Below are 18023 nucleotides of genomic sequence, written 5' to 3' on the forward strand. Positions count from 1 at the left end.
TCTCCATGGTGACGGCGGGGCGGGCGCGCCGGAAGCGGCGGCGCAGGCTGAGGGCGGCCCGTCCGGTGCCCGGTGTCCGCGTTCCCCGTCCCCCCCGCCGCCGCAGCCATGGAGCTGGGCCGGGCCGGCCTGGCCTGGGCCGCCGCGCTGCTGCTGGCGGCGCTGGGGGCGCAGGCCGCGGCGGGGGACTTCGACCCGTACCGCGTGCTCGGGGTCGGCCGCAGCTCCAGCCAGGCCGACATCAAGAAGGCCTACAAGCGGCTCGCCCGGGAGTGGTACGTGCCCGCGGGCGGACGCACGGAGGGGCCGGGCCGCGGCCTCTCGGTTGGCAGGGTCGGGCCGTGTCTGGGGGGCGGTGGTGGCCGCCGCGCCCACAAGTCCGAGGCTTGAGCCCAGCGCCGCGCTCCCCTCAAACGCGTCTCGGTCGTGCTGAGGCGAGCAGGGGCCGTGACAGCGCGATCCGGGTGTAAAACCCTGGCTGTGGGGAGGACGCTCCCCGCCTGAGCAGGGAGCCTTTAACACACGAGGGGGTGAGTCTCGCTGGGCAAGGACAAGCCAAGCCCCTGCATGCGAAGGGAGCTGTGAACGGGGATGAGGGTCAAGTAGGGCAGTGCCGGCGCTTGCACTCGGGTCACAACAACCCCATGGAATGCTCCAGGCCTGGGGAAGGGTGGCTGGAAGCTGCTCATGGGAAAGGAGCTGGGGTGCTGATTGATGGAGCTGAACATGAGCAGCTTGTGCTCAGGAAGCCCCCAGCACCAGTGCAGCAGCAGGGCCAGGGCAGGGATTGTGCCCCTGCACTGGGCACTGGTGAGGCCACACCTCGAATCCTGTGTTCAGCTCTGGGCCCCTCACTACAAGAGAGACATTGAGGTGCTGGAGGGGGGCCAGAGAAGGGCAACAGAGCTGGTGCAGGGCCTGGAGCACAAGTGTGATGGGGAAGGGCTGAGGGACCTGGGGGGTTCAGTCTGGAGAAGAGAAGGCTCAGGGGGGACCTGATGGCTCCCTACAAGTGCCTGAGAGGAGGATGGAGCCAGGAGGGGCTGGGCTCTGCTCCCAAGGAACAGGGGATGGGGCAAGAGGAAACGGCCTCAAGCTGCACCAGGGCAGGTTTAGATGGAGCTGAGGAACAATTCCTGCCCCAGAGGGTGCTCAGGCATTGGAACAGGCTGCCCAGGGCAGGGCTGGAGTCACTGCCCCTGCAAGTGTTCACACCCCGTGTAGCCAAGGCCCTCAGTGCCATGGGTTAGTGGTGGCCTTGGCAGTGCTGGGGTAAAGGTTGGACTGGATGAGCTTAAAGGTCTTTGATTCTATGGTTGATTCTTTGATTCTGAGGGCTGTAGCAGGAGCTGTTTTCCAGGAGGAACACAACAGACATGTGTGGCAGCAGCAATGGGACACATGCACCCTCCCTCATCACAGGGAGGGATCAGATAGAGGAGCAGGTCTGCAGGCACACAGCACATGTCCCAGTGCTGGTTTCGGGTTGGGATTTGGGATTTGGGCAGGGAGAGCACATGCCAGGTATAAAACCCCATCTCCGTCTCAGGGGATGCTGCTGCATGGAGGGAGGCTGATGGCTTGCTCTGCCCCCCCGGGGGCACCACTGACCCCTTTTTGCTCTGGTTCTGCCTCATAGGCACCCTGACAAAAACAAGGACCCGGGAGCAGAGGACAAATTCATCCAGATCAGCAAAGCTTACGAGGTAACACGCGCTTGTCCCTAAACACCCACTGTCATTAGAGGCGAAGTGACCTCCTTTTTCTGGGTATGTCTGCATGGGAAAGACACTCAACCCCGTGGAGCTGGCTGCTACTGACAGCATCCTCTGCTGTCTCAACAGAGAGCCACTGGACATCACCAGTGTGGCCTCACAAATAGTTTACTCCAGGTGTGCCCAGTTCTTGCTCAGACACCTCAAACAAGGGCAGAGCAGGTATTCACTGAGCGCAGAGCAGCTGGGCAGCCCTGCTGTCCGTGTCACACATTCATCTAAGCATTTGGGAATGGTGTAAGCAACTCGAATCACTGCAGGGCTTTAGTCACTTCAGATTATCCTTTGCATAAATAGCTATTTAGACACTGCTCTGGCACAGTGACTCAGTATGTCCATGGTAAGTGGTGGAGCCTGTGGAAATCAAAGCAAAGCCTTGTCTCCCAGCTGAAGAATACAGTTTCTCTGCAGGAAGCTTTGCTCATTGCTACAAGATGCATTGAGATGTCATTCTCAACGGTGCCTTGAGAAAAGCCTCCATGGTCAAGCAGATGTCAGCAAAAGCTGCTCCAGAAAAGAGCATTAACGCTCAGGCAGCATGACATTCAGGAGCAGCAGAGCATTCTTCCTTCAGAGGCTCCTTTTCTTCAGGCTTTTACCACTGTTTATCACAGCAAGCCCAGAGACAATGCAGTAGTTCCCCTTTTCCAGCACATTTACCCTTCTGACACGTGGCAGAGGCTGCACCTTCCCTCATAGCCCGTCCTTCCACAGCTGCAATTAGTTACTAAGGGGTTGTTGTTGAGGTGCTTCCCCTCATGCTTTCAGCCAAGCATTCTTGTATCATTTACTTCCCAGATCCTTTCCAACGAGGAGAAGAGGGCAAACTTTGATCGCTACGGAGATGCTGGGGAAAGCCAGGGCTACTCTCAGCACCAGCATCGCCAGTTCCACCGCTTCCATGAAGGATTCTATTTCGACGAGTCCTTCTTCCACTTCCCTTTCAACTCGGAGAGGCGCGACACCTCCGACGAGAAGTATCTGCTCCACTTTTCCCACTACATCAATGAAATTGTGCCGGATAGCTTCAAGAAACCTTACCTCATTAAAATCACCTCGGACTGGTGCTTCAGCTGCATCCACATCGAGCCCGTGTGGAAGGAAGTTGCTCAGGAATTGGAGGCACTGGGTAAGGATGAGGCCGTTCTGGCGGAGCTCATGTCCCTCGCCCAGCAAGGCTGTGGCCATCGCGTTTGGCTTTGGAGGACTAAGTTTAACCTTTAGATTTCTTTGGGGATTTATCCTAATGGTTTTACAAATGTTAGTAATTATAGACTCATAGAATAGTTTGGGTTGGAAGGGATCTTAAAGCTCATCCAGCTTCAACCCCTGCCACGGGCAGGGACACCTTCCACTAGAGCAGCTTGCTCCAAGCCCCTGTGTCCAGCCTGGCCTTGAACACTGCCAGGGATGAGGGGGCACAGCTTCTCTGGGCACCCTGTGCCAGCGCCTCAGCACCCTCACAGGGAAGAGCTTCTGCCTTTTCTCCAAACGGAACTTTCCCCTATTTCAGTTTGAATCCATCACCCCTTGTCCTATTGCTACAGTCCCTGATGAAGAGTCCCTCTGCAGCATCCTTGCAGCCCCCTTCAGACACTGGAAGCTGCTCTGAGGTCTCCATGCAGCTTCTTTTCTCCAGGCTGAACAGCCCCAGTGTTCTCAGCCTGTTTCCATACAGGAGCTGCTCCAGCCCCTGATCATCCTCATGGCCTCCTCTGGACTTGCTCCAGCAGCTCCATCTCCTTCTTATGTTGAGGATACCAGAACTGCACACAGTGCTGCAAGTGTGGACTCCCCAGATCAGATCAGAGGGGCAAGATCACCTCCCTTGACCTGCTGGTCACGCTGCTGGGTTTGCAGCCCAGGACACAGCTGGTTTCTGGTCTGCAAGCGCACACTTCCAGCTAATAATCAATGAGGTTACAGGCTAGAAACGAGGAGAAAACTAGGCCCATAGATCACAAGGGCAAGGTGCTGTTTCTCCTGACCCTACGGCAGGTGCCTTAATCCAGCATTGACAACCATAAGTGATGGTGTGGCCAAGGCCAACTGTGCCACCATGAGGTTAGGCCACCATTGGAAGCGCTGTATTGCTCTTTGTCCTACTCTTGGATGGCTTTGAAAAGATCAACTCCCTGCACAATATGCCCTCAACGTTAGGGCTGCTACCACCCAGCGAAGTTTTGAGGCTATTGAACACATCTGGATGCTAAGGAGGTATTTTGTCTTTGTCTCTCCACCCAGCTTCCTTGTTTTCCCCATAGCTGTTGCTTGCAAGCGCTTCCAGACAAGCACAAACTCAACAGGCAGCAGGAGACAAAGGCAGGGCTGTTCCCCTTTACTGAGATTTTTCTGCTTTTAATGTAGCTTGTGAAATACCAGAGGACAGAGCAAAAGAGGACAGTATGTCCTCTCTTCTCCCAAGGAACAAGTGACAGGACAAGAGGAAACGGCCTCAAGCTGCACCAGGGCAGGTTTAGATGGAGCTGAGGAACAATTCCTGCCCCAGAGGGTGCTCAGGCATTGGAACAGGCTGCCCAGGGCAGGGCTGCAGTCACCATCCCTGCAAGTGTTCACACACGGTGGAGACGAGGCCTCAGTGCCATGGGTTAGGGGTGGCCTTGGCAGTGCTGGGGTAAGGGTTGGACTGGATGAGCTTAAAGGGCTTTTCCAACCTGGTTGATTCTATGACTCTAAAGCTGTGAATTTTAAATGCATGAATTTGAATGCATCAGTTTAAACTTTCAAGGGTTGTGAGAGGAGAGCAGAGATTACCCAGGGATGGTCCCATGAGTAACTCCCAGGCAGCGTACTGGGCAAGGGCACAGCTCTTCAGCCCTTGTTTCCTACTGGGTGTTGGGGTGACTTTCACATGAAGCCGTTCTCCTTTGCAGGAGCAGGGATCGGGGTCGTTCATGCTGGGTACGAGAGGCGCCTCGCCCATCACCTGGGTGCACACAGCACCCCCTCTCTGCTGGGGCTCATCAACGGGAAAATCACCTTCTTCCACAATGCTGTGGTTCGGGAAAACCTGCGGCAGTTCGTGGAGAACCTCCTGCCCGGGAATCTTGTGGAAAAGGTGTGCTCCAGCATGGGTGGGGTGTGGTGCTTCTGTGTGTGTGCGTTCAGCTCTCCTTTGCTGTTGCTTTGGCTGATCTGTTCCATTCAGCCCCTGAGCTGATCTACATCACAACTATGAGAACATCCAACCAGGGCCAGGGAAGGGAGGCATTCCAAGAGCTGTAATTACAGCTACAGACCCTGGAACTTTCAGAAGCAACCGTGTGACATGGCTCTGTCACACTTCTCATGGCAAAAGGGCTGATCCCATTACTATGTGGCATGCCTGCTGTTCTCCCAGCTGTTGTGCCCCATGGCTGCCAGAGCCGTAGGAAAGTTAGGAATCCACAGTCATGCCCTGCCTGCCTACTGAATTTCACTTCCCTTCTTTCTCAGGCTTACATCCAGCCAGCTCAGGTCTCATTCACCTCCACTTTCAGCATGCTCTGGCTGTGATCTGGGTGTTTGAGTTTTAGCCCCATCTTCTTCATGTTCTCTCCCACAGCCATCACCAACAGCAGCAGCCTGCTCCTCTCCTTGCAGGCCCCTCAACAAGCTGTGGTCTCCCTTTTCTCTCCTTCCTCTAGGTCAGAGAGGTACCATGGTTGAAACAGAGAAGGTTTGATGGAGCTCACAGGTGACTGCTAACTCTTGGCTTCCACCTAAATATAAAGCCTATGGCCCCAGCAAACAGAATGACAGTGGTCTAGAAATGGCATTGACAGAGGTGCAGTGACAAAGAGGGTCAGTAGGGGGTCAAGACTGATGGTTTTAATTAATTTCCTGTATCAAGAAGCACAGATGAGACATAGCTGTTGTAAAGAGAGACCCACAGTCTGCTTTCTGCAACACCCAGCTTTTGGGGCTCAGTTCTGGGACAGCTCATCGCAGAGCACTGTGTGTGTCTGATGGCTCAGAGCTCAAACTAACATTCCAATTCTATTTCAAGATCACAGATAAGAACTACATCCACTTTCTGTCCAACTGGAAGAAAGAAAACAAGCCCCACGTCCTTCTGTTTGATCACATGCCAGTTGTGCCATTATTGTACAAGGTAATGGAATTTCTGTTGCTGCGTTGTTGACTTGCTCATAAACCCAGCTCTTCCAAAAGAAAATGCAGTCTCACTGTGAGCAAGGCAGACTGATGCCTCCAAACACTGCAGAGTGGTTCTAGCAGAGATGATTTGTGTCACTTGAATACAGCACAGCTGGGTGACTGACTTCATTTAGAGTTTGTTCCTCTGTCCTGCCATGGATGTACCTTTAGTGGATGCCAAAGTGCGGGTGGTTTTTGGAGGCAGTGGCAGTAGAGGTGTGTACAAACCTCTCCTGGTAGTGAAACATCTCTTGTGGCACATCTAATTTGTGTGAGTGAAAGCTTGTTCTAAACAGTGAGGGATGTTCCTGAAGCAAAATCACTGTGGGCTCATGAGGGAGAAAATGTGTTTTGCTCTCTCACACCACCACACACCAGTGCTTTCTTCCCTCCCAGCTGACTGCCTTTGCCTACCGAGATTACTTTTCCTTTGGTTACGTGTATGTGGGACTCCGAGGCACTGAAGAGTTGTCCAGTCAGTACAACATCAACGTCTACACCCCCACCATGATGATCTTCAAGGAGCACATTGACAAGCCCGCTGATGTTGTACAGGTATTGCACAGAGCCCTCTCCAGGAGCTGCTGTGAATCAGAGCTGAGGGTTTCTGACTGAGCAGGCACTGAGGGGTTTGTCAGTGGGGCACTTCAGAGTGAACAGCATTCGTTCTCAGTGTGAATTCATCCTTTGGCAGAGGCAGAGAGCAAGCCTTAGGAGGGAGGAAGCTCAGCAGGCATCAGCTGTGGTGTCTGCGCTTGTGAGGAGGGTGGCCAGAGGTCGCTTCTCAGTCTCAGGGCCCCAGAATGTCTCAGGGGGTGGGATTTCAGTGAGGATTGTAATGGCTGGCAGCTTTCCCCAGGCTTAGACAGGAATATCACAAGTGCTCTCTTCTCCTCATCCCGCTCATTTCTGACTTCTGCTTTCTCTGTCCTCACCAGGCACGAGATATGAAGAAGCAGCTCATTGATGACTTCCTTTCGCAGAATAAGTTCCTCATGGTGGCCAGGCTCACCAACCAGAGGCTGTTCCAGGAGCTGTGTCCTGTGAAGAAGTCTCACCGTCAGCGAAAGTAAGGCTGTGTGGGTGTCGCATGTCCCCTGTTTTGTTCCCTGAAGCTCTGAGGCTGCTCCTAAAGCCTCCAGGATCCACACTGTTTGATGGGGTTCTGGCTTATCGGGATCATTCCAGGTAGCAGAAAGGGGACAGTTGTTTCCTCTCACATCCGGAATGATTCCTAATCCTCCATCTCCTTGTGTTGTCTAGGCACTGCGTGGTCCTACTTACTGGAGAAGGAGAAAAGTTTGCTGAGGCTTATGAAGCATTTTTGACTTTTGCTGTGGCCAACACAAAAGACACACTGAAGTTTGTGCACAGCTACAATGATCGGCAGCCGGAATTTGCAGATGCCTTCTTGATGGATGAGGAGAAGTATCGGGGAAAATCAGCTGTGAGGGCTTCCTCTTGGATTTTTTTTTTCCCTTCATCTGTCATAGAACCGCAGAATGGTTTGGGTTGGAAAGGATCTTAAGATCATCTAGCTCCAAGCCCCTGTGTCCAGCCTGGCCTTGAACACTGCCAGGGATGGGGCAGCCACAGCTTCTCTGGGCACCCTGTGCCAGCGCCTCAGCACCCTCACAGGGAAGAGCTTCTGCCTTATCTCCAGCCTGAACTTTCCCTGTTTGTTTGAACCCATCTCCCCTTGTCCTATTGCTACAGTCCCTGATGAGGAGTCCCTCTGCAGCATCCTTGTAGCCCCCTTCAGACACTGGAAGCTGCTCTGAGGTCTCTGTGCAGCCTTCTTTTCTCCAGGCTGAACAGCCCCAGTGTTCTCAGCCTATGTTCATACAGGAGGTGCTCCAGCCCCTGATCATCCTCGTGGCCTCCTCTGGACTATACTGCAACAGTTCTATGTAATGTAATTTTATGTAGGATGCTATACCTTGATCTGACACCTAATTCTGGGCAGCGATTTGAAGCATAACATCTGTCTCGATAAAAGTCCCTTTGCTCTGACACCCCTGGTGTTATTGCCTCATCCAGGTGGTCATTTTGGAGAGACGTAATAACGCAGGGAAGGTGGCCTATAAAACCCTGGAGGAGGCCTGGCAAGGCAGCAAAGAGGACAACTTCATCCTCCTGGATCTTCTGGACCAGCTGAGGACAGACCCCAACCTCCTCTCCTCAGAGACTGTCCTGGCAGACTTGAACGATGAGCTGGCTCCCGTAAGTGCATGGCCTTTCCAGATGCCTAACAACCGTGTTGCCCTTTTCCATGGTCCCCGTGGTCATTCACTGACTTTATTTAAACTTGAATATACCAAAGCAAGACCCTTGCAGGTTTTCCTGCTCCTGGAAGGAAGGAAGCCTGTGGGGTGTCACAATTGTCCCATGATCCTGGGCCAATTCAGCCCTGTTTCAGGAGCATGACTCCTGTCAGGGCTCTGGAGAGTGAGTTTGTCATTTGCTTTTTCCTTTATCTTTGTTAAACAGATGTTCCTTATCCGATGGCTCTACTCCACACTGGACTATCTCTCAGACTGCTGGGATAGTTTGTTCCACAGTAACTGGTATGGACTGAGCATTAACTCTCAACAGGGAGTGGGATTGTGGTTATCTGGCTCAGCTGCATAGGAGAAGCAGGTTCTTAGTAACAGAAAGGAAACACATCAAAACACCCAGGGACCTGTCTTCTTGAGATGCAGGTGAAGAGCAGTGATGCTACAGTGACATCAGGTTCTGCCTTGATTGCTGGGTACTTCAGCCTCAAGGCCGAGCGAGCATAGACATGATGCATCTGTTGTTTTCACCTCTCCCCTGTCGCCTTCTTTAAAATGGATCCATTTTGATCCTCCTTAGGGGTGGGAGCAGGACAGAGCTCAAAATCTTGCTTGTCTTTAAGACCCCAGGAAAGAAGCCAAGGCTCTGGGGGAAGCTGCACAGTATTACTTGGGGTAGAGAGGATTTCGTGGCACTCGCAGACCTGATTGCTGTTTGCACATCTTCCCCTCAGGCGAGAAATGATGCCGCTGCTGTCCCTGCTCTTCTCTGCGCTCTTCATCCTCTTTGGCACTGTTATTGTTCAGGCTTTCAGGTGAGTGCACACCAGAAGGCTCCCAGGGATCTTAGAGTCCAGCCACGAGCAGCTCAGTCTGATCTGGTGCCTTAAACACACTCAAGATCATCTTCTTCTGCAGCGATTCCAGCGACACAAGGGACAGTCCTCCCTCAGAGAAAGAAGAAACCGCAGCAAAGACCGAGAAGAACGATGCGAGCTTCAGCAAAGAGAGTAACAGGTTCCCTCCCTAATTTCTCCACGTCTGTTTTCTGCCCATGCCAGCGAGGACAGGGGTGCTCCAACTCAGTTATTAAGCAATTCCCACCACATTTGCCCAGACAACACCCTTAGGGTAAGGGTAAAGGTCTGCCTGACGCGTTGAGGAGCCAAGTCTGGATCTGTTGCCCTGGTTAAACTGGCCTTATCTACAGGGCTTATCAGGGGCAGCTCAGGACAAGGGGTGGGTTCATGCTTTCTCTGTCCTTGGTTCCTCATGGTCCCTCATTCCCCTTTCACTCAGGGACTGTTTCTTTGCAGCAGGATTCCCAAAAAGGGCTTTGTGGAGGTGACGGAGCTGACGGACATCAACTACAACAGTAACTTGGTTCGCCTCAGGCCGGGTCACATGAACGTGGTCTTGATCCTGTCCAACTCAACCAAAACTGCCCTCCTTCAGAAGTTTGCCCTGGAAGTCTACACGTTCACAGGGTAGGCTGGGGCCCTTGCCCACGTTTCTGCTACTGTTTTAACACCTTGCATAAGGCTGCCCTGAGGCCATGGCAGGAGTGGTGTCAGCTCACCCGTCAGGAGGGATCTTGGTGCTGGCTGTGCTCTTTAGGGGCCTCAAGCTGAGGAAAACCAAGTGGCCTTTCCGGCCTGTACTCAGCAACGGTGACAGGACAGGTCTGGCACTGCCACCACCTTGGGCATGCCCATGTTCCAGTGAATGGAGAGCATGAGAGTGCCACACACCAGGCAGTTGTCAGCTGTGCGGAGCCAGGGTGGAAAAGGAGCTGCAGCACCACAGCCCTGCGCCTGCCCTTGGTGACAAAAGTTGTCCCTGTTCCCTGTCCAGCAGGAACGTGGCCTGGCTCAGGAGATGTGCTCATCCCTCTTCTCTGAGTGACTGGGGTGTTTCCAGAGAAGGGCACTGGAGCTGGTGCAGGTCCTGGAGCACAGGGGTGATGGGGAAGGGCTGAGGGACTTGGGGGGTTCAGTCTGGAGAAGAGAAGGCTCGGGGGGGACCTGATGGCTCCCTACAACTGCCTGACAGGAGGATGGAGCCAGGAGGGGCTGGGCTCTGCTCCCAAGGAACAAGGGATGGGACAAGAGGAAACGGCCTCAAGCTGCACCAGGGCAGGTTTAGATGGAGCTGAGGAGCAATTCCTGCCCCAGAGGGTGCTCAGGCATTGGAACAGGCTGCCCAGGTCAGGGCTGGAGTCACTGCCCCTGCAAGTGTTCACACCCCGTGTAGCCAAGGCCTCAGTGCCATGGGTTAGTGGTGGCCTTGGCAGTGCTTGGACTTGATCTTGAAGGTCTTTTCTAATCCAGTTGATTCTATGATTCTCCTCTGCATTTCCCGCAGGAGCAGCTCTCTTCACTTCTCCTTCCTCAGCCTGGACAAGCACCGGGAGTGGCTGGAATACCTGCTAGAGTTCGCCCAGGATGTGGCCCCCATTCCAAACCAGTACGACAAGCATTTCCTGGAGCGCGACTATACGGGCTACGTCCTGGCTCTCAACGGCCACAAGAAATACTTCTGCCTTTTTAAACCTCACAGATCAGGGGATGAGGGGGGGTCACCTGAGGATTACAATTCCTCACTCCACGCAGAAGCCAGAGGGAAATCCTCCTGCAGCCCAGGATCTAGATCCATTAAAACCAAATTACACAAATTGTCCTTTTGGATGGAACGCCTCCTCGAGGGTTCCTTACAGAGGTTCTATATCCCCTCGTGGCCAGCACTAGACTGAGGGATCTTAAAGAGGTTCCAACAGACTTTTTATGAAGACAACGAGGGACAGCTCTCTCCAGTGATCCACAGCCAAGTGTGATGAATGGACCTTAGGGTTTAGATGAACTCCTCCTAGGGCCACCGACTAGAACATACCTCCCCACGTCCAGAGCCCAGGAGCACAGCCAAGTGCACTGAACCTCTCTCCACTAAGTCGGCGTGCATTTGGACACCATCCTACTGAAGAGCCAAGAAGTCCATTTATCCCCTTCTTGTCCCGGATTATCCCAGATCCACCTCTCATTTTACCTCGGATGAATTAAAACCCGCAAAGACTTCTTGGCCGCAGCGATTCAGGCCGGACCGAACGCGGCTGGTGACACGGGCCAGGTTGTGGTTCTCTCTCCCCTTCCCCATGTGCTTAGCCTGTGGTGCATGGTGTAACACTGGCAAGACCCTGCAGACCCTCCTGGGCCCTGCCCTCCCAAAAGGCCTCCTCCCACCAGGCGGTCCTACTTTCTCAGCTTTCCATGTGGTAAGTGATGTAGAGTACGGTCGGGAGCATCTCCCTCGTAGCAAACCTTTAGCTGGGACTCACCTGTGGTGTGTGGTGCAGGCTAGTAGGTGATCTGCATGTTTTCATGCTCCTCCTTGTGTCATAGTTCTGCGTGCTGCTTCACCAGCCAAACCCAACCTGGGGAGGGAAGGAAGGGGTTTTGCACGGCCATACAGACTGTCCAAGTGTTGAGCCATTTAAATGTCACATTGATTTTTTTCAATGCCTTTCTGCTTCTGTCGACTTTAGATGATGTATCCCAGAGCCATAACTTTACCTGCATCTTCAGATCGTAGGCATGAGCTGCTATGAGCCAGTAGATGTGTAAAAGAAACTCTCCTTAGCTGCCAGGGATTTGGGCCGGGCTCCTTCCAAACACTCCTATGTCTGTAGCACAACCTGACCCATCTTTGTGTCAAGGAACCTGCTCCTTTGACAGCTGTGTTCTTGAAATATTGCCCCAAAGTGCTGTATCGTCAGACTGTCATGTACGTGTGACGCTGCTTTTGGTTTACATGTGGGTTTCAGACTCTTGCTTTCAGCCTTTCACATTTCTTTCTTGCCACAAGCCTTTGTTCTTTACACCCCTGCTGCTGCCTTGGCTTCTTCTTAGGTTTGCATGAGGGGGTTGGTGTCTTCTGGAAGTCACAGGGCTCTGTGAAGCCAGAGCAGCCGAAAACACAGGGTTTGGGTTATGCTTTGCTCCGACAGCAGGAAAGAGCAGCCCTTGGTAAGGCAGAGGGAAGGTGAGCAGCAGCCTTGGTGCGACAGCGTCTGCTCCTCCCAGCAGCATCCTTTTTCTTTGCATCTGGGACTGAAATTCATGGTTCTGAGATTGCATAAAATCCCATGGGGTTTCCTCTTCCTTTCTAATGCTCCAGGGCAGACGCTGTCCCCAGACAGCACCTCCTCCAGCTACCCCACATGGTACCAAGTTGCTGTGGGGGCACAGAACTGCTAAAGCAAAGGGATCTGAGTGGGGTGGCCTTTGCCAAAGGGCTCCAAACCTGATGGTCGAGCCCTTGGTTCAGCACTGGTGTTAATTAAAAGCTCACTCAGCCCTCACTGCCTTAGTTACCATCTTGAGCAGCCCATTAGTAGGAATAACTCTGCCAGTCTCCAAGCTAGCTGCCAGTCTCATATGAAATCCAGGAATGCTCAAGTCATTTTACTGCCAACACAGTGTAGTTGCTCAGCCTGGGAGGAGAGTGATGTGCTTCAACCACCACAGGTATCTCAAACCCCATGTATGATGTACTTCCAAATAAAGGCTATGATGCTGTGATGCTACCAACTGACCCTATGTGAGGTTACTTAATCTGAGCTCAGCCGACTTGGCAGCTTGTGAAAGAGGCACTAAAGTAGAGGGAAGGAAGGACAGAAGGAAGATGAGGGCTCCTCCCTGCTCAAGACTTCCAGTGCTGATTGAAACACTGGCTTGATGCTGATAGACTTCATTTGCATCCAGGCAGAGCAGTCGTGCTTTTCCTGCAGCTTGCTGTGCTGGGAATAGGTTTTAGCCAAGTGGAAGGCTCTGCACAACTTCTGAAAGCTTTGCAGAGAGCAAAACCCCCCTCTCTGGGTCTCTGCTGTCTCTTCAGCTGGTCAGAAACCAGGAGAAATCCCTTGACACATTAAAAGAAGTGCCTAGTGCTACAGCAAGGGAGCTCAGCCCTGCCCCAAGCCAGAAGAGAAGGCCACGAAGCCTTCAAAATAACCTTCATGTCCTTACGCCTGCTGGAATCCTTTTTGGTCTCATTTGCTTTTGAGCACAGGTAACCCCCCTTTTAGGCTGGGTTTGGTTGAAGGGGTGCTCGCAGCAGCCTGCCCTTGCTGGGTGGGAGCACAGCTCCTGGGTAGCCATAATTCTGCCCTTTGTGGCTTGTAACCGGGTCCAACAAACCCAGTTCATGCCACTGGTTTATGGACAAAACCTTCTTTCATGGCCTGAAGCAAACTCCAACCTGTTGTAAACCCCTCGTGGAGTCAGTGTGGAGTGCTGGGTGCTTGCTTTGTGGTTGCAGAGCATGGTCAGAGGCTGCTCACACCGAGCTCTGTCCACGTGTATCGTAACACATCACCCATGGGAAGCACTTGGTGGTGGTTTGTAACCCAAAGAGTGAGGAATTCAGTCCTAGAGCACTGTCAGAGTGAGCCCTGGGCAGTCACACACTGCACAGGGCTCCGAGGCTGTCACACAGCTCCTCCTGTACCCAGCGTGCGGGGCAGCAGCTCTGCCTCCCCTCTGCCCTGCACCCCCAGCCTGGTTCGCTGAAGGCAGCCTGAGAAGTAGGACTGAACCCAGGTACATATATTTTGCACTTTTGATACTGGGGAGGGGGGAAGGTGGGAATTAACTTATTTGGCAAACTTGTCTTTTTTTATTTTGTGTTTTTGGGGGGTTTTGGTTGGTTTTTGTATCTGTGACCAGGCACCGGCGCCGTTGCGGTTTAAGACGATGACAGATTCACAACCAAAATAAACTATTTTAATGTGTGATGAGGTGGCTCTTGTGTTTCCATGGACAAACAGATCCCAGGAGCAGTTTAACCTCCCCTGGTGTGGGTGGTTCCTGGTTATTCCCAGCAGTAAATGCAGTCAGAGATTCCCCTGTCCCCAGAATGAGCCCAAAGCTGCCCTCGTGCCCTCCCTCCCTTTACATTCATCCTCCCACTGCTGCATCTTAGTGGGAGGAACCTTTCCCCAGTGATGTTCATGTCAGGAGCCCCCTGAGCCAGGTGAGTAATTCCAGCTGTGAAAGCAGAGGCTTTCCCTTTCCCAGGCAAACAAAAGCTCCGGACACCACTTAAACTGTTCAATCCCATCTGCCCCCTTCTCGGCTTCAGATTTCCCTTTTCTAGTAGTAAATGCTGTTTATTCCTTACTGCAAAGCTTGGCTGCAGTCGCAAAGCATCAGCTGAGCAAACCCTGCCCCTGGGGCAGGCAGGGGCTGCCCTCACATCGTCTTCACCCCAGGGAGAACGCAGAGCATCTCAAAGAGCAGGTTTGCCCCCAGCAGGGCTGTGTTACTTGAAACAGGCAAGAATGGGGGAAAAACCCCAAACCACGGTGGTCAGTGCCTTTGCCAAGCACACTTCTCACTCTCCACTGTCTTTAGACTCACCAGAGACGTCGTACATGGGTGCAACCTCGACAAGGTCACATCCCACTATGTTCAGGCCTTTGCAGCCACGAATGATCTCCAAAGCCTAGGAAAGAAAACACGTTTGGGATCAAGAAACACATCAGAGGTAGTGGAATGGTCAGAGCTCTGCTTTTCCCACATGCAGGGGGAAACCCCAAGTGTAGAGGTCAAACTGCATCAGTTCATAGAACCCCAGCTTGGTTTGGGTTGGAAGGGACCTTAAAGCTCCTCCAGCTCCAACCCCTTCCACGGGCAGGGACCCCTTCCACTGGAGCAGCTTGCTCCAAGCCCCTGTGTCCAACCTGGCCTTGAGCACTGCCAGGGATGGGGCAGCCACAGCTTCTCTGGGCACCCTGTGCCAGCACCTCGCCATGTAAGGTGTAGATGTAAGGTTCTTCCTTACATCTAAGCTGAACTTTCCATTCAAGTTTCAGTGTTCCCTGTTCCAAACCCCCGTTCAGCATTTCCTTTCCTCATCCCTGCTAAGAAATGCTCCCTGCTCTCCCTTAATGCTTCCCTTGCAGCACAGCCTCCTGTAACAGGAGCAAAACCATCCTCATCCCTGGGAAAAGACACTGCCTCCCCCTCACCTGCGCCGGCGTGAGCCCGGCCACCTCCGGTGTCCCGGTGCCCGGTGCGTACGCGGGGTCCAGCCCATCGATGTCGAAGCTGATGTACACCGGCCGGTCCCGCATCTGCTGCCACACCTCCACCATCAGGGGCACCAGGGACTTCATCCAGCACTCCTCAGCCGGGACCACCCTGAACCCCTGCACAGGGACAACACAGGCAGAGCAGAGCATCCCCTGCCCCAGTGGGAACCCCTAATTCCCTGCTCCGCTGATGGCTCAAGGCACTGGGAGTGCTCATCCCAAGGCACAGAAAAGACATTTCTCTTCCTGCTGAAGCCAAGGGAGTGTTACTGACACGGGAATACCAACAGTGGGGAAAGGAAGAAGCTCTTCCCTGAGCTTACCTGGTCCCGGCAGTACTTGTAAGGATCGGCATCATAGGAGGAGCCCCGGATGCCGATCTGGACCACGCGCCTGCAGTCCAACAGCCCTTCATCCACGCAGCGCTGGAACAGGGTCCCGTGGTAGATCTTCTCCCCCAGGGCTTTGTCCACGGTGTCGGTGTGAGCATCCACATGCACCAGCCCCACAGGGCCGTGCCTGGTCGAGACAGGGCGGCCACGTTATTCCCCATCACAGCAAAGCAGGAACCTTCCCAAAGCTCCTTCCCAGATCCTTATCCTACATCTCCAGATCAGAAACATAGCTTTCTGCCACGGCCTGCAGGATGTTATGGTGTGATCCCCACCTGCAACAGGACAAGGGAAGAGCGTGTAACACTGCAGGAGGTGCTCAGTACTCACTCACATCACCCAGGTGATGTTTTTCCCTCCTTGCTTTTATCCTGCACTGGTTTATGTACCCCAGAGCTTAACTCCCAAGGGAAAATATGGCTCCCAGGTACAGACTGCTTCCTCCCTCCTCTTCCCTCCTTGGGAGGACCAGAGATGCAGGAGTGCCAGCAGGGCAGCTCATAAGCTGGTGTTTGATTGGCCTCTGAGGACACCATCACTGATGGTTTGTCCCTCATCACTGGCCACACTCACTTCATCCAGCGATGCCAAGCTGTGACAGGCAGGAACTTGAACACTGGCCCAGTTCATGCCCTGTGCAGAGCACGACGATGCTGGGCGCTCACTCAAGCTCGAGGCTTTCCAGAGGGCCACAAACTGCTCATGGGTCCTCCTCAACAAAAAGCCCATTGCTGATTGTGTTTAGAGCTGAGCTTTGGGCTGTGCTTGCGGGGGAGCACTGAAACAGGCTCTTGGCCGAGCCAGCCTCGGGTTTCACACAAGAGGCATCACTGATGGCAGTAATTTGGCAGAGAGACCAGCCTGGAGACGAGAAGCAGCTTCCAGTGTCTGAAGGGGGCTGCAAGGATGCTGGAGAGGGACTCTTCATCAGGGACTGGAGTGACAGGACGAGGGGTGATGGGTTCAAAGTGAAACAGGGGAAGTTCAGGTTGGAGATAAGGCAGAAGCTCTTCCCTGGGAGGGTGCTGAGGCGCTGGCACAGGGTGCCCAGAGAAGCTGTGGCTGCCCCATCCCTGGCAGTGTTCAAGGCCAGGTTGGACACAGGGGCTTGGAGCAAGCTGCTCTAGTGGAAGGGGTCCCTGCCCGTGGCAGGGGTTGGAGCTGGATGAGATTTCGGGTCCCTTCCAACACAAACCAGGCTGGGATTCTATGGAATTCCCCCAGCTCAGCAGCGCGGGGCACATCCATCACTCAGCCCCTGCCGTGCTCACGCTGAGTGAGGGGAGGGAGCCGGAGTGAGCAGGGACATGAGGGGGCCGCGGGTCCTTACCCAGGGCGAGGGGCACGCAGCCGGAGCCCACGATGTCCTGGAAGGCGGCGCGGCTGAGGCGGCAGCGCTGGGGCAGGCTGCGGGGGTTCACGTTCACGTCCCCGATGTCAGCCACGCGCAGGGAATCGAACGGGGCAGCCCCGGTGCTGCCCTTGAACCTCCGCAGCAGCGAGGACTCGGCCCGGATCTGCCTCGGGCCGAACCTGGGGACGTGCCACAGGCGGGAAGCGCTGCCGGGCACAATTCCCGAAGCCGGGAACGGCGCTCACCGGGTCCCCATCCCCGCCGCTGGCCCTCACCTGGCTCCGGGGCCGTTGGACGTGCCCGTGTCCAGCCCCGCCGCCGAGCCCTGCACGGGCAGTTTCATCATGGAGCAGATCCCCAGCGGGCCGGGGGCCGGGGCAGCCCCATGGGCACAGCGGGAGAGGAGCCGGAGGAGGCCGCCGCAGCGGTCAGAGGCAGCTTGGGAGCGCAGAGCCTCATCCTGCCCCACGGGCACGAGCCTCTGCCCCACATGGAGCAGAGCAGGGAGCAGCGCGGAGCCTGGGCTGCACCAACGCGCACAGCTCCAGACACCGCCCCTGTGCCTCCCGCTGCTCCCCAGCGACCAAAGGACACGGATTGGGGGCGGTTTGGGGACAGAGAGGCCATGAGGTGAGTTCCAGGGTCTGGAGTTACCCAGCACAGATCAAACCCCGCTTCGCCTGATCCTGACATGCTTGAAACCAGGCAGCTCTGGCTCCTCGTTCTGCTCCTTGCTCGTGTAGTGATTGGAGCAGTGAGAGAAAGGGCAAGGAGAGGGGTAAATCACGGGCGATGCTCCCAGCAGAAAGCCTGCTCCACGCAGCGGGTTTGGATACGGAATGTGTGTGTTGTGAACACCCTGTGCTGCGGGGCACATCAGAGCTGTGTCCTGCTGATCCAGCCCCCTCTCGGATCACAGAACAGCAAGAAGCTACCAGGAAAGCACCAGCGTTCACCCACCAAAGAGCTCCAGTGAGCGCT

At 54.4% G+C, this 18023-nt stretch overlaps 2 protein-coding genes across 2 annotated transcripts; one reads left to right on the plus strand and one right to left on the minus strand.

Moving 5' to 3' along the window:
- The first annotated feature begins 67 nt into the window (after positions 1-67).
- Positions 68-13997, plus strand: DNAJC16 (DnaJ heat shock protein family (Hsp40) member C16). Its single transcript, XM_062622841.1, has 14 exons — positions 68-275; positions 1640-1706; positions 2574-2904; positions 4670-4854; positions 5785-5889; positions 6330-6488; positions 6872-7002; positions 7197-7380; positions 7974-8156; positions 8424-8500; positions 8944-9024; positions 9128-9226; positions 9526-9696; positions 10574-13997. Exons 1-14 carry the CDS (start codon positions 109-111, stop codon positions 10959-10961), a joined length of 2328 nt encoding a protein of 775 aa, XP_062478825.1. The 5' UTR covers positions 68-108; the 3' UTR covers positions 10962-13997.
- On the minus strand, positions 13965-17501 carry AGMAT (agmatinase). The gene is given in 8 exon segments (XM_062622901.1): positions 13965-14526; positions 14621-14707; positions 15234-15413; positions 15620-15815; positions 15918-15963; positions 17019-17221; positions 17318-17396; positions 17399-17501. Coding segments are annotated over 8 exon segments (966 nt in total). The 3' UTR covers positions 13965-14454.
- Between the last annotated feature and the right edge of the window lie 522 nt (positions 17502-18023).

This window comes from Pezoporus occidentalis, unplaced genomic scaffold (genome assembly GCF_034315485.1).
Source record: "Pezoporus occidentalis ecotype Australia unplaced genomic scaffold, CSIRO_AGI_Poc_V1 ctg249, whole genome shotgun sequence".
In the NCBI taxonomy this organism is placed as follows: Eukaryota; Metazoa; Chordata; class Aves; order Psittaciformes; family Psittacidae; genus Pezoporus; species Pezoporus occidentalis.